A 22959-nucleotide genomic window follows, 5' to 3' on the forward strand; every position below is an offset into this window, starting at 1 on the left:
TGGAGGGGGAAGGGGGAGGTGGAGGGGGAAGGGGAAGGGAAGGGGGAAGGGGGAAGGGGGAAGGGGGAAGGGGGGAGGGGGATGGGAGGGGAGGGGGGAGGGGGGGGAGGGGGAAGGGGGAGGGGGAAGGGGGGAGGGGGAAGGAGGAAGGGGAAGGGGGAAGGGGGGAAGGGGGAGGGGGAGGGGGAAGGGGAGGAGAAGGGGGAGGGGGTGGGAGGGGGAGGGGGAAGGGGGAGGGGAGGGGGGAAGGGGGACGGGGGAAGGGGACGGGGAAGGGGGAGGGGGAAGGGGGAAGGGGAGGGGAGAGGGAGGAGGCGGAGGGGGAGGGAGAGGGGAAGAGGGAGGGGGGAGGGAGGAGGGTTAAGCGGGAGGGTGAAGAGGGAGAGGGGGGAGGAGGAAGAGGGAGGGGGGAAAACGGAGGGAGTAGATGGTGGGGGAAGAGGGGTGGTGAGAGGGGAGAACTTTAGCAGGGTCCCTGGTGCCCTTTTCCCAGTCCTGGGTCAGAGTCACTGTGAGCACCCTGTCCAGTCTGGTCACAGTCCGTGTCCACTTACTGTCACAATGATGTAAAGGCCCCAGATTCCTGACGATAGGTGAAGGACGACAAGCTGACCCGACTCGTTCAATTTGTTATGGTTTGATTTTTGAGAGATGCAGCCGTTTGTTTAATTTCTGAAACATTAAAAAACACCAGACCACTGTTCTACTCCAGAAAGCCACCTTGTGAAGGACAGACCTGGAGCCAATCTTTATTCAGTCTAACATTTACTTACAGAGTGAAACATTACAAGCATACACCTCCTAACTCAACTAAATCACAGTTTCAGTAGGTATCTCTTTATATCTGCTCAGTGAAGCCCAAATTAATGCCCTCCACCTGCAGATAATTAAACACAATTTATATAAAATTAACTAACACTACTCACCCCCATTAGCCACAGTTTGAATAAATCACCCTCTCCTCCTCACCGTCTGCCTTCTCCCTATCCGCCCCTTCCTCTCACTCCCACTTCCCTCAACCGTACCCTCCTTTTTCCTCCTCCCTTTGCTCCACACCCCTCCCCAGGTACTTACATCAAGTGCGTATTCCTGGACCACAGCGTGCAGGATAATAGTGATGCAGATATAGAACAAGATGGTGACAAAGTCGCTGGTCCCATAGTGATAGAAAATGACTTCCCCATCTATGAGAAAGAAGGGTGTGGTGGAAACATGGCAAAAATATGCTCAGAATTCCAAGATATTCTTTTCTCCCCCCAGTCACAATGTACAACCTCGCACCCACCCTTGTGGAACCATCCTTCTCCACCCTGACACCCTACACTCTCTTTACTCTGACCTTCTCCCCATCCATTCCCTAACACTCCAACTCACTCCAACCCAGTCCTTCATGCCAACCCACCGCTTTTACTCTCTCACCATAGCTCACCTAGATATTAGAGGGATATCCGCTAACACATTATTCAAGAAAGGGTGTCAGGACATTGTTCGTAACGACAGGCCCGTTAGTTTAACATCAGTGGTGAGTAAGCTTTAGAAACAATAATCAGGAAAAAAATCAAGGCACTTGCTGAGGCTTGAGTTAACTAAGGATTTTTGATGAAGTAACAAAGATGGTTTATGAAGGGAATGTGGTGGATGCTGTCCATAGAGATCTTAAGAAAGCTTGTGACAAAATACCGCATATAAAATGCTGGTAAACAAAAGTGAGGTTCATGAAATAGGAGGGTCAGTGTCTAATTGGATAAAAAATTGGCTTAAGGACAGAAAACAGTAAGTCACAGTAAATGGTTGCTTTCAGACTGGAGGATGGTAGACAGTGGTGTTTCCCAAGGGTCAGTGCTGGACCACTGCTTTTTTTGATATATAAATGACTTCAATATTGGAATACAGAGTAAAATTTCAAAATTTGCTGTTGATACCAAACTTGGTGGTGTGATAAACAGTGAGGATGATACCAATCGACTATAACAGGACATAGATAGGCTAGCAGATGGGCAGACGAGTGGCAGATGGAATTAATACAGAAAGTCAGGTGATGCATTTTGGCAGAAAAGATAGGGCGAGGCAATATATACTTCGTAGCACAGTTCTAAAGAGTGTGCAGGAACAGAGTGATCTGGGGTTCTTGTGAATAGATCTTTGAAGATGGAAGGATTATTGAGAGTAATTAGCAAAGCATATAGGATCTTGGGCTTCATAAATAGAGGCATTGAGTACAAAGCAAGAAGTTATGCAGAACCTTTATAAAGCTCTGGTTAGGCTCCAACTAGAGTCTCTGTCCAGTTGTGATCTCCACACTTCAGAAAGAATGAGAGGGTCCTTGAGTGGAACTAACCAGGTATATAGATTTAGTATTGTACAATGAAGCAGAGTTAATTAGTAATCTCATAGTAAATATCCACTGAGAAAAAGTGATCACATTACAACTGAATTCCATATTAAGTTTGAAAACTACATATTCCAGTCCCAAACACCAATCTTAAACCCAATTACTTAGGTAGGAGAACAGAGTTGGCTACGGCTGATTGGGTAAATCGACTAAAAAGGTATGGCGGTAAATAAACAGTGGGAAACATTTCAAGAAATAATTCAAGGTTTAACAAAAGTACATTCCATTAAGAAACAAAAACTCAACAAGAAAGATCCATCCGTGGCTTACTAAGGAAATTAAGGATAATGTTAGATGAAACGAAGAGACTTATAATGTTGCAAGGAATAGCAGTAAGACTGAGGATTGGGAGTGTTTTAGCAACCAGCAAAGGGCCACCAAAAAGTTGATAAAGATGTAAAAAAATAGGATGAGAGAAAACTAGTCAGGAATATAAAAAGATTGTAGGAACTTTTCCAAGTATTTAAAAAAAGAGCAGCTAAAGTACTTAGAGGCAGAGAGAGGAGAAATTATTTTCTTTCATGGGATGTGAGCATCACATGCAGAGCCAGCGTTTGTTGCCCAACCCTAATTGCCCTCGAGAAGGTGATGGTGAGCTGCCATCTTGAACTGCTGTTGTGTAGGGTATATCCACAGTACTTACCTATCATGGGAAATGAGAAAATGACAGAGATATTGAACAAACATCTTTGTGCCTGTGTTTACAATAAATGAAACAAGTTACGCACCACACAACTAGAGGGTTACCTAGGGGCAAATAAGAGCAAGAAAATTAAGGTATTTGACATCAGCAGAGAAAAAGTACTGGAAAAACTTAAGGGACTAAAATCCGACAAATCCCCAGGGCCTGATGGCCTACATCCATGAGTTCTAAAAGACGTATCTGTAGAGATAGTGGAGACACTGGTTATGATTTTCCAAAATTCCCTAGATTCTGGAACAGTCTGAATGGATTAGAAGTCAGAAGATGTAACACCACTATTCAAGAAAAGAGGGAAAGTGAAAACAGGGAACTACAGTCCAGTTAGCCTGACATCAATCATTAGGAAAATGCTGGAATCTATAAGCAAGTCTTAATAATGCATTTTAAAATCATAATATATGATCAGACAAAGTCAACATGGTATTACAAAAAGGAAATCATGTTTGACAAATTTAGTAGCATTTTTTTGAGGATCTAACTAAAGAGGAACCAATAGATGTAGTATACTTGGATTTCAAAAATGCATTCGATAAGCTGCCATACAAAAGGTTTATACACAAGATAAGGGCTCATGGAGTTAGGGGTAATATATTAGCATGGATAGAGGATTAGTGAATGGACAGGAAGCAGTACTAGGAATAAACGGCATTTTCAAGATGGCAGGCTGTAACCAGTGGAGTGCGCAAAGATTGGTGCTGGGGCCTCAGCTATTTACAATTTATATTAATGACTTAGACAAAGAGATCAAGAGTAACGTATCTAAGTTTGCTGATAATACAAATTAGGCGGGAATGTAAGCTGTGAGGACACAAAGACACTGAAAAGAAATATAAACAGGTTAAGTGAGTGGGCAACAAGGTGGCAGATGGATTATAATATGGGGCAGTGTGAGGTCATTCACTTCAATAGTAAGAATAGAAAACAGAATTTGTTTTAAGGCTTGAAACTTCGAAATGTTGATGTTCAGAGGGATTTCAGCGTACTTGTGAAAGGAACACAGAAAGTTAGCATGCAGGTACAGCAAGCAATTAGTAAGGCAAATGGCATGTTGTCCTTTATTGCAAGGGGATTGGAGTACAAAAATAAAGATGTCTTGCTACAACTGTACAGGACTTTGGTGAGACCACACCTGGAGTAGTGTGTGCAGTTTGGTATCCATATTTAAGGATATACTTGCACTGGAGGCAGGATGGCAAAAGTTCACTAGATTGACTCCTGGGATGAGAGGATTGTCCTATGATGAGATGCCGAGTAAATTCAGTCTATATTCGCTGGAGTTTAGAAGAATGAGAAGTATCTCATTGAAACAAGATTCTGAAAAGGCGTGATAGGGTAGACACTGAGAGTTTGTTTCCCTGGCTGGGAATCTAGAGCAAGACGGCACAGTCTCAGGATAAGGGGCCAATTATTTAGGACTGCGATGAGGAGAATTTTTTTTCACCCAGACAGTTGTGAATCTTTGGAATTGTGGATGGGTGGAGGGTGTTCCATTGTTGAATATATTTAAGGCTGAGACAGATTGTTGGACTCCCAGGGAATCAAAGGATATGGAGAGCAGGTGGGAAAGTGGAGTTGGAGTTGAAGATCAGCCATGATCGTACTGAATGTTGGAGAAGGCTCGAGAGGCCACATGGTCTACTCCTGCTCCTATTTCTTATGTTCGTAATACATGGGGCACAGCTTCAGGATAAGGGGTCGATTATTCAGGTCTGAGATGAGGAGAAATTCTTCACTCAGAAGGTTGTGAATCTCTGCAACTCTCTACCCCAGAGGGTTGTGGATGCTCAGTCACTGAACATATTAAATATTGAGATCAATAGATTTTTGGACTCTAGGGGAATCAAGGGATATGGGGAGAGGAACGGACCTGTGGGAGAACGCCGAGAACAGAGCCTATAAATCGAACCCGAGGATCGAGGCCCAGTCTCTTACCTTCCAGAGTGGAAAGGAGCGAAGTGGACCTGTGGGGAGAATGCTGAGAGCGGAGCTGAGAAATCGGACCCGAGGATTGAGGCCCAGTCTCTTACCTTCTGGGAGCGGAGAGGAGCGGACCTGTGGGGAGAACGCCGAGAGCAGAGCTGAGAAATCGGACCCGAGGATTGAGGCCCAGTCTCTTACCTTCTGGGAGCGGGGAGGAGCGGACCTGTGGGGAGAACGCCGAGAGCAGAGCTGAGAAATCGGACCCGAGGATTGAGGCCCAGTCTCTTGCCTTCTGGGAGCGGGGAGGAGCGGACCTGTGGCTGGGAGCGGAGAGGAGCGGACCTGTGGGAGAACGTCAAGAGCGAAGCCTATATATCGAACCTGAGGATTGAGGCCCAGTCTCTTACCTTCGATTAGCGGAGCGGAAAGGAGCGGAGCAAAGCAGACATGTGGGGAGAACGCCAAGAGCAGAGCCTATAAATCGAACACGAGGATCGAGGCCAGTCTCTTACCTTCTGGAGAGGAGCGGTGTCGGACCTGTGTGAGAGCAGTCCAAGTGCACCGGAGTTTGAAAAAAAAAGTTAAAAGTGACATCACAGGAAAGCTGCAAATTGATTGGTTGGTGAGTAACTGCAGTTAGGGAATAGCTCTAAATAACTGGCTTAGTAACTAAGGTAAGAAAGGTCTAAAGTTTATTTTCATAGATAGTAAGTAGTGTTTTTTTAGGCAGTTCTGTAGTAACGAGGACCAGGGAAGAAGTAATTAATATTATTTGATATTAAGCATCTTCCAAAAGGTTTAATTTAAAGGGTTAAGTGATAGCAGGAGAGCTCAAAGCCGTGGTGTGCTCCTCATGTCTATGTGGGAAGCCGGGAACAATTCCAGTGCCCGAGACCAGCATGTGTGCAGGAAGTGTCTCCAGCTGCAGCTCCTGGAAGCCCGGGTTTCAGAGCTGGAGTCACTGTGGAGGCGGCTGGGGACACTGTGGAGCATCCGCGAAGCGGAGAGTATCGTGGATAGCACGTATAGAGAGATGGTCACACTGCAGGCTCAGACTCCACAGGCAGGAAGGGAATGGGTGACCACCAGGCAGAGCAAGAGGACTAGGCAGGCAGTGCAGGAATCTCCTGTGGCTATTCCCCTGCAAAACAGATATACTGCTTTGGATACTGTTGGGGGGAATGGCCTCTCAGGGGAAAGCAGCAACAGCCCAATTCATTGCACCACTGTTGGCTCTGCTGCACAGGCGAGGAGTAAAAAGTGTGGGAATGCAATAGTTATAGGGGATTTAATTGTAAGGGGAATAGATAGGCATTTCTGTGGCTGCAAACAACACTCCAGGATGGTATGTTGCCTCCCTGGTGCTAGGATCAAGGATGTCTCAGAGGACATTCTGAAGGGGAAGGTGAACAGCCAGTGGTCGTGGTACACATTGGTACAAACGACATAGGTAAAAAAAGGATGAAGTCCTAAAAGCAGAATATAGGGAGTTAGGAAGTAAGTTGAAAAGCAGGACCTCAAAGGTAGTGATCTCAGGATTACTACCAGTGCCATGTGCTAGTCAGAGTAGAAATAGCAGGATATATCGGAGGAATACGTGGCTGAAGAGATGGTGTGAGGGGGAGGGTTTTAGATTCCTGGGGCACTGGGACCGGTTCTGGGGGAGGTGGGACCAGTACAAACTGGACGGGTTACACCTAGACAGGACCGGGATTAATGTCCTAGGGGGAGTATTTGCTAGAGTGGTTGGGGAGGGTTTAAACTAAAATGGCAGGGGGATGGGAACCTTTGCAAAGAGTCAGAGGAGGGGGGATCAAAGACAAGAACAAAAGACAGTAAGGGGAATAAGAAAAGTGATAGGCAGAGAAATCAAGGAATCAAACCGGACCACAGTGAAAAATATTGGGAAGGGATCAAGTAATGTTAAAAAGACAAGCCCTAAGGCTTTGTGCCTTAACGCGCGGAGCATTCGCAATAAAGTGGATGAATTAATCGCACAAATAGATGTAAACGGGTATGATATAGTCAGGATTACGGAGACATGGCTGCAGGGTGACCAGGACGGGAAATGAACATCCAAAGGTATTCAGTATTTAGGAAGGACAGACAAAAAGCAAAAGGCGGTGGAGTTGCATTGCTGGTTAAAGAGGAAATTAACACAATAGTGAGGAAGGATATTAGCTTTGATGATGTGGAATCTGTATGGATAGAGCTGAGAAACACTAAGGGGCAAACGACGTTAGTGGGGGTTGCATATAGACCCACAAACTGTAGTGGTGATGTTGGGAATGGCATTAAACAGAAAATTAGAGATGCATGCAATAAAGGAACATCTGTAATTATGGGTGGCTTTAATCTGCATATAGATCGGGCAAATCAAATTAGTCACAATACCGTAGAGGAGGAATTCATGGACTGTATACGGGATGGTTTTCTGGACCAATACGTTCAGGAACCAACTCGAGAACAGGCCATCCTAGACTGGGTATTGTGTAATGAGAGAGGAATAATTGACAATCTAGTTGTGCGTGACCCCTTGGGAATGAGCGACCATAATATGATATAATTCTTCATCAGGTTGGAGAGTGACATAGTTGATTCTGAGACTAGGGTCCTGAATCTTAATAAAGGAAACTATGAAGGTATGAGGTGAGGGTTGACTATGATGGATTGGGAAACGTTACTTAAAGGGATGACGGTGAATAAGCAATGGCAAACATTTAAAGAGCGCATGGATGAACTGCAACAATTGTTTATTCCTGTCTGGTGAAAAAGTAAAACGGGAAAGGTAGCCAAACCATGGCTTACAAGGGAAATTAGAGATAGCATTAGATCCAAGGAAGAGGCATACAAATTCACCAGATAAAACAACAGACCTGAGGACTGGGAGCTGTTTAGAATTCAGCAAAGGAGGACCAAGGGATTGATTAAGAAGGGGAAAATAGAGTACGAGAGTAAGCTTGTGGGGAACAGAAAAACTGACTGGAAAAGTTTCTATAGGTATGTGAAGAGAAAAAGATTGGTGAAGACAAATGTAGGTCCCTTACAGTCAGAAACAGGGGAATTTATTATGGGGAATAAAGAAATGGCTGACCAACTAAATGCAGACTTTGGTTCTGTCTTCACAAAGGAGGACACAAATATCATACCAGAAATGTTGGTCAATACAGGGCTGAGTGAAAGAGAGGAACTGAAAGAAATCTGTATTAGTAGAGAAACGGTGTTGGGGAAATTGATGGGATTGAAGGCCGATAAATCCCAGGGCCTGATAATCTACATCCCAGTAGATTACTTAAGGAAGTGGCCCTAGAAATAGTGGATGCATTGGTGGTCATCTTTCAAGATTCTTTCGACTCTGGAACAGTTCCTACAGATTGGAGGGTAGCTAATGTAACTGCACTATTTAAAAAGGGAGGTAGAGAGAAAACAGGGAATTATAGACCAGTCAGCCTGACGACGGTAGTGGGGAAAATTCTAGAGTCCATTATCAAAGATTTTACAGCAGAGCCCTTGGAGAACAGTGGTAGAATCTGACAGAGTCAGCATGGATTTACGAAAGGGAAATCATGCTTGACAAATCTACTAGAATTCTTCGAGGATGTAACTAGTAGAGTTGATGAGGAGCAGCCAGTGGATGTGGCTTATTTGGACTTTCAGAGGCTTTCGATAAAGTCCCACATAAGAGATTAGCATGTAAAATTAAAGCGCATGGGATTGGGGGTAGTGTATTGCGATGGATAGAAAATTGGTTGGCAGACAAGAAACAAAGAGTAGGAATAAACGGTCTTTTTCCGAATGGCAGGCAGTGACTAGTGGGGTAGAGCAGGGATCGGTGCTGGGACCCCAGCTATTCACAATATATATTAATGATGAGGGAACTAAATGTAATATCTCCAAGTTTGCAGATGACACAAAACTGGGTGGGAGGGTGAGTTATGAGGAGGATGCAGAGAGGCTTCAGGGTGATTTGGACAAGTTGAGTGAGTGGGCAAATGCATGGCAGATACAGTATAATGTGGATAAATGAGAGGTTATACACTTTGGTAGCAAAAATAGGTAGGCAGATTATCTGAACGGCTATAAACTGAGAGGGGAATATGCAGCGAGACCTGGGTGTTCTCATACACCAGTCGCTGAAGGTAAGCATGCAGGCGCAACAGGCGGTAAAAAAGGCATATGGTATGTTGGCCTTCATAGCGAGAGGATTCGAGTACAGGAGCTGGGATGTCTTGCTGCAATGATACAGGGCCTTGGTGAGGCCACACCTGGAATATTGTGTGCAGTTTTGTTCTCATCTGAGGAAGGATGTTCTTGCTATAGAGGAAGTGCAGCGAAGGTTTACCAGACTGATTCCTGGGATGGCGGGACTGACGTATGAGGAGAGATTGAGTCGGTTAGGATTATATTCACTAGAGTTCAGAAGAGTGAGGGGGGATCTCATAGAAACCTATAAAATTCTAACAGGACTTGACAGGCTAGATGCAGGAAGGATGTTCCCGATGGTGGGGGAGTCCAGAACCAGGGGTCATAGTCTAAAGATACGGGGTAAACCTTTCAGGACTGAGATGAGGAGAAATTTCTTCACCCAGAGAGTGGTGAGCCTGTGAAATTCACTACCACAGAAAGCAGTTGAAGCCAAAACATTGTATGTTTTCAAGAAGGAGTTAGATATAGCTCTTGGGGCGAAAGGGATCAAAGGGTATGGGGGGAAAGTGGGAACAGGTTACTGAGTTGGATGATCAGCCATGATCATAATGAAAAGCGGAGCAGGCTCGACGGGCCGAATGGCCTACTCCTGCTCCTATTTTCTATGTTTCTATGTGAGGAACGTGCAGTTGAGCTTGAAGATCAGCAATGATCTTAATGAATGGTGGAGGAGGCTCAAGGGGCCATGTAGACTATTCCTGATCCTATTTCTTATGTTCTGAAATATATTATTCCCAGTGCCAAGTGCTACCAAGTGTAGAAATAGGAAGATACGGGATCAGTGTAGCTTGAAGCATGGTGCTGGAGGGAGGGCTTCCAATTCTTTGGGCATTGGAACCAGTTCTGGGATAGAAGGCACCTAGTCAAAAGGGATAGGTTGCACCTCAACAGGACTGGGACCAATGTCCCCGCGGGGAGATTCACAAGTGTGGTTGGGGATGGTTTAAACTAAATTGGCAGGGGGGTGGACACCAACACATAGAAGTAGAAAAGAGGAATAAGGTGCATAATGTGAGAACATTACAAAGTACAAGAGAAGGGAATAGTTCCATATTAAATAGGAAAGGACTGAGAAGGACCATGAGGAATGCAAAGACAGGATTATAATGCACATGTGTAAACGCGCAAAGTGTGGTGAATAAGGTTGGTGAGCTACAAGCACAAATAGCAGTTTGGGAATATGATGTAGTGGCAATAATGGAAACATGGCTTAAAAATGGCATGAACAGGGTGCTTAATATACAAGGATATAAAGTGTTCAGAAAAGATAAGAGAAAGAAAAAAGGGAGTTGGGGTGGCAGTACTGATTATGGAAGATATTGCAGTGCTGGAAAGAGGGGATGTCCTTGAGGGGGCAAAGACATTTAGTTAGAGTTGAGAAGCAAAACGGGTACGATCACGTTACTAGAGGTATTCTATAGACCTCCAAATATTGAGAGAGAGACATCGAGGAGCAAATCTGCAGGGAAATCACAGAAATGTTCAAGAACTATAGAGTGGTGATATTGGGGGACTTTAATTACCCAAATATCGATCGGGATAATGTTAGTGTAAAGAGAAAGGAGGGGAGGAATTTCTGAAATGTATTCAGGAGAACTTCCTTGATCAGTATGTTCTCAGTCCAACTAGAAAGGAGGCATTGCTGGATGTGGTGCTGGGAAATGAGGTCGGGCAAGTGTCTGTGGGAGAGCACTTGGGTAAGAGTGATCATTGTTTCATAAGGTTTAGAACTATAATGCAAAAAAGCAAGGAATGATATTAAGGTAAAATGGCTAGATTGGAAAAGGGCTAATTTCAACGTGATGAGAAGGGATCTAGCCAGGATAAAATGGAACCAAAGACTGACAAGAAAAACTGTAACAGAACAATGGGTTATCTTTAAGGAACAGATGCTTCAGGTACAGGCTAGGAATATTCCAACGACGACGAAAGCTGGGGAAACAAAAACAGGATTCCTTGGATGACGAGGGAGATAGAGATGATGAAACAAAAAAAAGTGTACGAAGCATGTCAGGTGAATGCTTCAAATGAGAACCAGGCCAAATACAATAAATTGAGAGGGGAGGTGAAGAGGAAAATAAATAGAGAATTTGAAAATAGAATGGCAGTCAACATAACCCCAAAAATCTTCTACCAGCATGTAAATAGGAAGCAGATAGTGAGAGGTGGAGGGAGTCCTATTAAGGACAAAGAGGGTAATATATGCTTAGAGGTACAGGGCAAAGCAAGTATACTTCATAAATACTTTGTATCGGTGTTTACTAAGGAAAAGGTTGGCAAAGCTAGTGTTCTCCCTGCAGCAAAGGAGATTAAGGGGAGATTTGATACAGGTGTACAAGATATGACAGGCTTAAATAAGGTAGACAAAGAAAAAGTGTTCCCATTAACTAATAATAAAAGGACCAAGGGACACAGATTGAAGGTTTTGGGCAAGAGATGCAGAGGGAACATAAGGAAGAACTTTTTTATGCAGTGAGTGGTAATGACCTGGAACTTGCTTCCCATGAAGGTGGTGGAAACAGACATCAATGATTTCAAAAGGAAACTGGATGGACACTTAAAGGAAATAAAGTTGCAGGACTATGGGAATCGAGTTGGGGAGTGGATAGCTCCATGGAGAGCCAGCATGGACTTGACAGATTGAATGACCTCCTTCTATGCCATAAATGACTCTGTAATATTACTCTGTCTCTCTCTTCGTCTAAATCATTAATGTAGATTGTAAATAGCTGAGGTCCCAGCACTGATCCTTGCAGGGCTCCACTCGTCACAGCCGGCCAACTTGAAAATGCCCCATAAATCCTACTCTCTGCTTCCTGTCCATTTACCAATCCTCTATCCATGCTATTATATTATCCCCAACTCCATGAGCCTTATCTTGCACATTAACTTTTTGTGTGGCACATTATCAAATGCCTTTTGGAAATCCAAGTATATTATATCTAATGGTTTCCCCTTTACTTACCCTACTAGTTAGGTGCTCAAATAAGGCTAATTAATTTGGCAAACATGATTTCCCTTTCTTAAAATCGTGCTGACTCTGATCATACTATGATTTTCTAAGTGCTTTGTTAGACTTCCTTAATAATAGATTCCAGCATTTTCCTGATGACTGATGTCAGGCGAACTGGCCAGAAATTCCCTGTTTTCTCTCTCCCTCCTTTCTTGAATAGCGGTGTTGCAATTGCTAACTTCCAATCCACTGGGATCATTCTGGACTCTCCGGCCAGGGGAAACATCCTCTCAGTATCTAACTCAAAGAATGGTTGCTTGGATGGGTTGGTTGAGGATGATGAGCAACCATCCCCTTCACACTTCAACGTAAAGCAGCACCTTCAGAGGATGGAAAAAACTCAGGAGAAAATAATTTGCTCTAATTCAGCTACTGCAGTTCATCTAAGGATCAATTTAAGTATTTGTAAAAGAAAAACCGTAATCAACTTATGACCATGCTCAGAATCGTCAGGTTATTTAAAAAAAAAGAGATCCTTCTTTTAACAGACAGCAAGAATTCAGGCGTTTCAGCTGAGCTGACCATTTACAACTTAGTTTTCTGAAATGGTGAAAGTGGGAACTTCTACCAGTAGTGACTGGAAAACCCTGCAAGAAGGTTCTATCTAAACATTAAAATAAAAGCAAAATACTGCGGATGCTGGAAATCTGAAATAAAAACAAGAAATGCTGGAAATACTCAGCAGGTCTGGTAGCACTGCTGAGTATTTCCAGCATTTCTTGTTTTTATTTCTGTTTAAACATTCCCTAATCAAGCTAACACTGGAATACTCAACACTGCCATGTGCACTTTCTTGGCTCCATCCCCACCTACCCCATGTATCCATCTCACTGGTTTTGAAGCCAGTCTCTGATTTGTTACCTGCAGCAGTTGTGCTGATGTTGTTCTGCGGGGAAATAAACATGAACGCTGTCTTTGCCGTAACCTAGGAAACAAAACATCTGTTGGAGATAAGTCCAAAACCAGTGGCGACAAAATCCCCAACACAACTGGTAACAGGCAATGAACCATATCCGCATCATCAACCACTCTACCCCCATCCACCCTTTCCGTCACTTCATGAAAAAACTCAATCAAGTTGGTCAAACATTTTTTGCCCCATTCATGGATGTCGCCTGCAAAACCAGCATTTATTACGCATCCCTAATTGCCCTTGAGAAGGTGGTGGTGAGCTGCCTTGTTGAACCGCTGCAGTCCATGTGAGGTAGGCACACCCACAATGCTGTTAGAAAGGGAGTTCCAGGATTTTGACCCAGCAACAGTGAAGGAACGGCGATATAATTCCAAGACCGGATGGCCTTTGACAAGGTCCCTCATGGCAGACTGGTACAAAAGGTGAAGTCACACGGGATCAGAGGGGAGCTGGCAAGATGGATACAGAACTGGCTCAGTCATAGAGGACAGAGGGTAGCAGTGGAAGGGTGCTTTTTTAATGGAGGGATGTGACTAGTGGTGTTCCACATGGATCAGTGCTGGGACCTTTGCTGTTTGTAGTATATATAAATGATTTGGAGGAAAATGTAGCTGGTCTGATTAGTAAGTTTGCGGACGACACAAAGGTTGGTGGAGTTGCGGATAATGATGAGGATTGTCAGAGGATACAGAAGGATATCGATCGGTTGGAGACTTGGGCGGAGAAATGGCAGATGGAGTTTAATCCGGACAAATGTGAGGTAATGCATTTTGGAAGGTCTAATACAGGTGGGAAGTATACAGTAAATGGCAGAACCCTTAGGAGTATTGACAGGCAGAGAGATCTGGGCGTACAGGTCTCCAGGTCACTGAAAGTGGCAACGCAGGTGGATAAGGTAGTCAAGAAGGCATACGGCATGCTTGCCTTCATCGGTTGGGGCATAGAGTATAAAAATTGACAAGTCATGCTGCAGCTGTACAGAACTTTAGTTAGGCCACACTTAGAATATTGCGTGCAATTCTGGTCACCACACTACCAGAAAGATGTGGAGGCTTTGGAGAGGGTACAGAGGAGTTTTACCAGGATGTTGCCTGGTCTGGAGGGCATGAGCTATGAGGAGAGGTTGGATAAACTCGGATTGTTTTCACTGGAATGACGGTGGTGGAGGGGTGACATGATAGAGGTTTACAAAGTTATAAACGGCATGGACAGAGTGGATAGTCAGAAGCTTTTTCCCAGGATGGAAGAGTCATTTACTAGGGGACATAGGTTTAAGGTGAGAGGGGCAATGTTTCGAGGGGATGTGCGAGGCAAGTTCTTTACACAGAGGGTGGTGAGTGCCTGGAACTTGTTGCCGGGGAGGTGGTGGAAGCAGGTACAATAATGACGTTTAAGAGGCATCTTGACAAATACATGAATAGGATGGGAATAGAGGGATACGGACCCCGGAAGTGCAGAAAGTTTTAGTTTAGGCAGGCATCAAGATCGGCGCAGGCTTGGAGAGCCGAATGGCCTGATCCTGTGCTGTACTGTTCTTTGTTATGTGTGAGTTGGAGGGGAACTTGCAGGTGATGGTGTTCCCATGCATTTGCTGCCCTTGTCCTTTTCGGTGGAACAGGTTGCAGGTTTGGAAGGTGCTGTTGAGGGAGCCTTGGTGAGTTGCTGCAATGCACCTTGTAGATAGTACACACTGCTGCCACTGTGCGTCGGTGGTGAAGGGAGTAAATGCTGAAGGTGGTGGAAGGGATGCTGATCAAGCGGGCTGCTTTGTCATGGATGGTGTCGAGCTTCTTGAGTGTTGTTGGAGCTGCACCCATCCAGGCAAATGGAGAGTATTCCATCACACTCCTAACTTGTGCCTTGTAGATGGTGGACAGGCACTGAGGAGTTAGGAGGTGAGTTACTCGCTGCAGGATTCCTAGCCTCTGACCTGCTCTCATAGCCACAGTATTTAAAAGGCTGGACCAGTTTAGTTTCTGGTCAATAGTATCCCCAGGATGTTGATAGGGGGGGGATTCAGCAATTGGCAAACGCAATTGCTTTTAACAAATCCGTGCTGACTTTCATTTATTAGCCCATACTTTTTTGACTGACAATTAAATTTTTCCTCAATCACTGTTTTAAAAGATTCCCAACATTGACACAAGGCTGACGGAGAAGTGATGCACTTTGGTAGGAAGAATGAGGAGAGGCATTATTAACTAATGGTACAATTTAAAAGGATTATAGGAACAGATACCTCAGGGTGTAAGTAGACAATATTTAAAGGTAGCAGGACAAGATGAGAAGACTGTTAAATTTGGTTTTATTATTCAACGAATACAGTACAAAAGTATGGAGGTTATGCTAAACCTTTATAAAACACTGGTTAGGCCTCAGCTGGAGTACTGTGTCCAATTCTGGGTACTTTAGAAAGGGGGTCAAGAGCTAGAAGAAGAAGGGACAGAGGGTAATTACTAAAATGATACCAGGGATAAGGGATTTCAGTTAATGTGGAGAAACTGGGGTTGTTCTCCTTCGAGCACAGAAGGTTAGGATGAGATTTAATAGAGACATTCAAAATCATGAAGGATTTTGATAAAGGAGAAACTGTTTCAGCGGCAGGAGGATTGGTAACCAGAGGGACACAGATATAAAGTAATTGGCAAAAAAACTAGAGGCAACATGAAGAGAACTTTTTTTACACAGCGAGTTGGAGACTTGGGCGGAGAAATGGCAGATGGAGTTTAATCCGGACAAATATGAGGTAATGCATTTTGGAAGGTCGAATGCTGGTGGGAAGTATACAGTAAATGGCAGAACCCTTAGGAGTATTGACAGGCAGAGAGATCTGGGCGTACAGGTCCACAGGTCACTGAAAGTGACAACGCAGGTGGATAAGGTAGTCAAGAAGGCATACGGCATGCTTGCCTTCATCGGTTGGGGCATAGAGTATAAAAATAGGCAAGTCATGCTGCAGCTGTACAGAACCTTAGTTAGGCCACACAAAGAACAAAGAAAATTACAGCACAGGAACAGGCCCTTCGGCCCTCCAAGCCTGCGCCGATCCAGATCCTCTATCTAAACATGTCGCCTATTTTCTAAGGGTCTGTATCTCTTTGCTTCCTGCCTATTCGTGTATCTGTCTAGATACATCTTAAAAGACGCTATCGTGTTCGCATCTACCACCTCCACTGGCAACGCGTTCCAGGCACCCACCACCCTCTGCGTAAAGAACTTTCCACGCATATCCCCCCTAACCTTTTCCCCTCTCACTTTGAACTCGTGGCCCCGAGTAATTGAATCCCCCACTCTGGGAAAAAGCCTCTTGCTATCCACCCTGTCTATACCTCTCATGATTTTGTACACCTCAATCAGGTCCCCCCTCAACCTCCGTCTTTCTAATGAAAATAATCCTAATCTGCTCAACCTCTCTTCATAGCTAGCGCCCTCCATACCAGGCAACATCCTGGTGAACCTCCTCTGCACCCTCTCCAAAGCATCCACATCCTTTTGGTAATGTGGCGACCAGAACTGCACGCAGTATTCCAAATGTGGCCGAACCAAAGTCCTATACAACTGTAACATGACCTGCCAACCCTTGTACTCAATACCCCGTCCGATGAAGGAAAGCATGCCGTATGCCTTCTTGACCACTCTATTGACCTGCGTTGCCACCTTCAGGGAACAATGGACCTGAACACCCAAATCTCTCCGTACATCAATTTTCCCCAGGACTTTTTCATTTACTGTATAGTTCACTCTTGAATTGGATCTTCCAAAATGCATCACCTCGCATTTGCCCGGATTGAACTCCATCTGCCATTTCTCTGCCCAACTCTCCAATCTATTTATATTCTGCTGTATTCTCTGACAGTCCCCTTCACTATCTGCTACTCCACCAATCTTAGTGTCGTCTGCAAACTTGCTAATCAGACCACCTATACTTTCCTCCAAATCATTTATGTATATCACAAACAACAGTAGTCCCAGCACGGATCCCTGTGGAACACCACTGGTCACACGTCTCCATTTTGAGAAACTCCCTTCCACTGCTACTCTCTGTCTCCTGTTGCCCAGCCAGTTCTTTATCCATCTAGCTAGTACACCCTGGACCCCATGCGACTTCACTTTCTCCATCAGCCTACCATGGGGAACCTTGTCAAGCGCCTTACTGAAGTCCATGTATATGACATCTACAGCCCTTCCCTCATCAATCAACTTTGTCACTTCCTCAAAAAATTCTATTAAGTTGGTAAGACATGACCTTCCCTGCACAAAACCATGTTGCCTATCACTGATAAGCCCATTTTCTTCCAAATGGGAATAGATCTTATCCCTCAGTATCTTCTCCAGCAGCTTCCCTACCACTGACGTCAGGCTCACCGGTCTATAATTACCTGGATTATCCCTGCTACCCTTCTTAAACAAGGGGACAACATTAGCAATTCTCCAGTCCTCTGGGACCTCACCCGTGTTTAAGGATGCTGCAAAGATATCTGTTAAGGCCCCAGCTATTTCCTCTCTCGCTTCCCTCAGTAACCTGGGATAGATCCCATCCGGACCTGGGGACTTGTCCACCTTAATGCCTTTTGGAATACCCAACACTTCCTCCCTCCTTATGCCGACTTGACCTAGAGTAATCAAACATCTGTCCCTAACCTCAACATCCGTCATGTCCCTCTCCTCGGTGAATACCGATGCAAAGTACTCGTTTAGAATCTCACCCATTTTCTCTGACTCCACGCATAACTTTCCTCCTTTGTCCTTGAGTGGGCCAATCCTTTCTCTAGTTACCCTCTTGCTCCTTATATATGAATAAAAGGCTTTGGGATTTTCCTTAACCCTGTTTGCTAAAGATATTTCATGACCCCTTTTAACCCTCTTAATTCCTCGTTTCAGATTGGTCCTACATTCCCGATATTCTTTCAAAGCTTCGTCTTTCTTCAGCCGCCTCGACCTTATGTATGCTTCCTTTTTCCTCTTAGCTAGTCTCACAATTTCACCTGTCATCCATGGTTCCCTAATCTTGCCATTTCTATCCCTCATTTTCACAGGAACATGTCTCTCCTGCACGCTAATCAACCTCTCTTTAAAAGCCTCCCACATATCAAATGTGGATTTACCTTCAAACAGCTGCTCCCAATCTACATTCCCCAGCTCCTGCCGAATTTTGGTATAGTTGGCCTTCCCCCAATTTAGCACTCTTCCTTTGGGACCACTCTCATCTTTGTCCATGAGTATTCTAAAACTTACGGAATTGTGATCACTATTCCCAAAGTAGTCCCCGACTGAAACTTCAAACACCTGGCCCGGCTCATTTCCCAACACCAGGTCCAGTATGGCCCCTTCCCGAGTTGGACTATTTACATACTGCTCTAGAAAACCCTCCTAGATGCTCCTTACAAATTCTGCTCCATCTAGACCTCTAACACTAAGTCAATGTTGGGAAAATTAAAATCTCCTATCACCACCACCCTGTTGCTCCTACATCTTTCCATAATCTGTTTACATATGTGTACCTCTATCTCACGCTCGCTGTTGGGAGGCCTGTAGTACAGCCCCAACATTGTTACTGCACTCTTCCTATTTATGAGTTCTGCCCATATTGCCTCACTGCTCGAGTCCTCCATAGTGCCCTCCTTCAGCACAGCTGTGATATCCTCTTTGACCAGTAATGCAACTCCTCCACCCCTTTTACCTCCCTCTCTATCCCGCCTGAAGCATCGGTATCCTGGGATATTTAGTTTCCAATCGTGCCCTTCCCTCAACCAAGTCTCAGTAATAGCAATAACATCATACTCCCAGGTACTAATCCAAGCCCTAAGTTCATCTGCCTTACCTACTACACTTCTTGCATTAAAACAAATGCACCTCAGACCACCAGTCACTTAGAATATTGCGTGCAATTCTGGTCGCCACACTACCAGAAGGACGTGGAGGCTTTGGAGAGGGTACAGAAGAGGTTTACCAGGATGTTGCCTGGTCTGGAGGGCATTAGCTATGAGGAGAGGTTGGATAAACTCGGATTGTTTTCACTGGAACGACGGAGGTGGAGGGGCGACATGATAGAGGTTTACAAAGTTATAAGCGGCATGGACAGAGTGGATAGTCAGAAGCTTTTTCCCAGGATGGAAGAGTCAGTTACTAGGGGACATAGGTTTAAGGTGAGAGGGGAAAAGTTTCGAGGGGATGTGCGAGGCAAGTTCTTTACACAGAGGGTGGTGAGTGCCTGGAACTTGTTGCCGGGGGAGGTGGTGGAAGCAGATACGATAGCGACGTTTAAGAGACATCTTGACAAATACATAAATAGGATGGGAATAGAGGGATACGGACCCCAGAAGTGCAGAAAGTTTTAGCTTAGGCAGGCATCAAGATCGGCGCAGGCTTGGAGGGCCGAATGGCCTGTTCCTGTGCTGTACTGTTCTTTGCTGTTTGAGTTGCTCTGCTCTGGAATGTGTTGCCTGAAAGGGCAGTGGAAGCAGATTCAACAGTATCTTTCAAAAGGGAATAAATTGGATAAGTACATAAAGGGGCAAAATTTGCAGGGCTAAGGGAATAGAGAACAGCTGTGCATCAATTTTAGAGAACCAGCTCAGGGAAAATGGGCCGAATGGCCTCCTTCTGCATGCTTCATTCTAACCGATACAGAAAGGCAGCTGCTGCTCACGATGGGAACCAGAAATAATGCAAGGAACCATCAGCAGTCACTGAGGGTGATGTCACTCTTCCCAACTTCTGCCCCGAACTTTTGTCTCCATTCAACTCGCCCTCTTGGAACAAGTCTCTGTGTTCTCCCTCCTTCTCTCCATTCTCATTCTCCTCTCTCTTCTCCCTCCTTCTCTCCATTCTCATTCTCCTCTCTCTTCTCCCTCCTTCTCTCCATTCTCATTCTCCTCTCTCTTCTCCCTCCTTCTCTCCATTCTCACTCCTTCTCTCCATTCTCACTCCTTCTCTCCATTCTCACTCTCCTCCCTCCTTCTCTCCATTCTCACTCTCCTCTCTCTTCTCCCTCCTTCTCTCCATTCTCACTCTCCTCTCTCTTCTCCCTCCTTCTCTCCATTCTCACTCTCCTCTCTCTTCTCCCTCCTTCTCTCCATTCTCACTCTCCTCTCCATTCTCATTCTCCTCTCTCTTCTCCCTCCTTCTCTCCATTCTCATTCTCCTCTCTCCTCCCTCCTTCTCTCCATTCTCATTCTCCTCTCTCTTCTCCCTCCTTCTCTCCATTCTCATTCTCCTCTCTCTTCTCCCTCCTTCTCTCCATTCTCATTCTCCTCTCTCTTCTCCCTCCTTCTCTCCATTCTCATTCTCCTCTCTCTTCTCCCTCCTTCTCTCCATTCTCATTCTCCTCTCTCTTCTCCCTCCTTCTCATTCTCCTCTCTCTTCTCCCTCCTTCTCATTCTCCTCTCTCTTCTCCCTCCTTCTCATTCTCCTCTCTCTTCTCCCTCCTTCTCATTCTCCTCTCTCTTCTCCCTCCTTCTCATTCTCCTCTCTCTTCTCCCTCCTTCTCATTCTCCTCTCTCTTCTCCCTCCTTCTCATTCTCCTCTCTCTTCTCCCTCCTTCTCATTCTCCTCTCTCTTCTCCCTCCTTCTCATTCTCCTCTCTCTTCTCCCTCCTTCTCATTCTCCTCTCTCTTCTCCCTCCTTCTCATTCTCCTCTCTCTTCTCCCTCCTTCTCATTCTCCTCTCTCTTCTCCCTCCTTCTCATTCTCCTCTCTCTTCTCCCTCCTTCTCATTCTCCTCTCTCTTCTCCCTCCTTCTCATTCTCCTCTCTCTTCTCCCTCCTTCTCATTCTCTTCTCTCTCCCTCCTTCTCATTCTCCTCTCTCTTCTCCCTCCTTCTCATTCTCCTCTCTCTTCTCCCTCCTTCTCATTCTCCTCTCTCTTCTCCCTCCTTCTCATTCTCCCTCCTTCTCATTCTCCTCTCTCTTCTCCCTCCTTCTCATTCTCCTCTCTCTTCTCCCTCCTTCTCATTCTCCTCTCTCTTCTCCCTCCTTCTCATTCTCTTCTCTCTTCTCCCTCCTTCTCATTCTCCTCTCTCTTCTCCCTCCTTCTCATTCTCCTCTCTCTTCTCCCTCCTTCTCATTCTCCTCTCTCTTCTCCCTCCTTCTCATTCTCCTCTCTCTTCTCCCTCCTTCTCATTCTCCTCTCTCTTCTCCCTCCTTCTCATTCTCCTCTCTCTTCTCCCTCCTTCTCTCCATTCTCATTCTCCTCTCCCTCCTTCTCTCCATTCTCATTCTCCTCCCTCCTTCTCTCCATTCTCATTCTCCTCTCTCTTCTCCCTCCTTCTCTCCATTCTCATTCTCCTCTCTCTTCTCCCTCCTTCTCTCCATTCTCATTCTCCTCTCTCTTCTCCCTCCTTCTCATTCTCCTCTCTCTTCTCCCTCCTTCTCATTCTCCTCTCTCTTCTCCCTCCTTCTCATTCTCCTCTCTCTTCTCCCTCCTTCTCATTCTCCTCTCTCTTCTCCCTCCTTCTCATTCTCCTCTCTCTTCTCCCTCCTTCTCATTCTCCTCTCTCTTCTCCCTCCTTCTCATTCTCCTCTCTCTTCTCCCTCCTTCTCATTCTCCTCTCTCTTCTCCCTCCTTCTCATTCTCCTCTCTCTTCTCCCTCCTTCTCATTCTCCTCTCTCTTCTCCCTCCTTCTCATTCTCCTCTCTCTTCTCCCTCCTTCTCATTCTCCTCTCTCTTCTCCCTCCTTCTCATTCTCCTCTCTCTTCTCCCTCCTTCTCATTCTCCTCTCTCTTCTCCCTCCTTCTCATTCTCCTCTCTCTTCTCCCTCCTTCTCATTCTCCTCTCTCTTCTCCCTCCTTCTCATTCTCCTCTCTCTTCTCCCTCCTTCTCCCTCCTTCTCATTCTCCTCTCTCTTCTCCCTCCTTCTCATTCTCCTCTCTCTTCTCCCTCCTTCTCATTCTCCTCTCTCTTCTCCCTCCTTCTCATTCTCCTCTCTCTTCTCCCTCCTTCTCATTCTCCTCTCTCTTCTCCCTCCTTCTCATTCTCCTCTCTCTTCTCCCTCCTTCTCTCCATTCTCATTCTCCTCTCCCTCCTTCTTTCCATTCTCATTCTCCTCTCTCTTCTCCCTCCTCATTCTCCTCTCTCTTCTCCCTCCTTCTCATTCTCCTCTCTCTTCTCCCTCCTCTCTGTTCTGTCACCGAGTTCTCTCTCTCTCTCTCTCCCACGGAGTGTGAGACGTGGCAGGATCTCAGAGCCGGAGCTGAGGCTCTTTCTCAGCCGGTTCTTTGCCGTCCCAAGCCGGGCCCAGGGAGGAGAGTCCGAGCAATGCGGACAGGGGCCGGAGGCGGGGGATTCCGGCTCGGCCTTCAGGCCCAGACCCGCACCTGCAGCCAAGAAAAACTGGGCAAAAGTTTACTAAAGTTTCACAAGTTGCTGAAACTTCTCCAAAGTGCGGAGAGAGTTCCCGCTTCTCTGACCTCGAACATGAGCCCGATGAGGACCAGCACCACCAGACAGGACACAATGTCGGCGTGATTCTGGATCAGGAACTCCTGGCTCAGGAACGGGTAACTTTTACTCCGCTTTCTGAAAGCAGCCATCGCCGGGACAACTCCGGACAAAGACGCGCAGCCGCCCAATGCCTGCTGAAGGAGCAAGAATTTAAAAGGGCAACGCAATGGGATCGAGCACAGCGCGGGGTGGGTCCCACCACAAATAAACCCTGACACATACCCGATAAGAGAATCCAGCAGAAATACATATCAGACTAACACTTGGATGTGCTCTCGCTAAACAAACCAAATCTTGCTGCTTTCTCTTTAAACAGCTGCTTAGTTCCTCTGCGCCAGCGAGAAACTGATGTCGAGGTTTGGAGACAGGTTT

General features: G+C 45.6%; 1 protein-coding gene across 1 annotated transcript; it reads right to left on the reverse strand.

Annotated features, from left to right (window-relative positions):
• Positions 1 to 438: 438 nt before the first annotated feature.
• Positions 439 to 22712, reverse strand: LOC137364197 (translocating chain-associated membrane protein 2-like). Its single transcript, XM_068027567.1, is given in 5 exon segments — positions 439 to 635; positions 637 to 672; positions 1075 to 1184; positions 13096 to 13159; positions 22554 to 22712. Coding segments are annotated over 5 exon segments (435 nt in total). The 5' UTR covers positions 22677 to 22712; the 3' UTR covers positions 439 to 533.
• Between the last annotated feature and the right edge of the window lie 247 nt (positions 22713 to 22959).

Source organism: Heterodontus francisci, unplaced genomic scaffold (assembly GCF_036365525.1).
Source record: "Heterodontus francisci isolate sHetFra1 unplaced genomic scaffold, sHetFra1.hap1 HAP1_SCAFFOLD_593, whole genome shotgun sequence".
Classification (NCBI taxonomy): Eukaryota; Metazoa; Chordata; class Chondrichthyes; order Heterodontiformes; family Heterodontidae; genus Heterodontus; species Heterodontus francisci.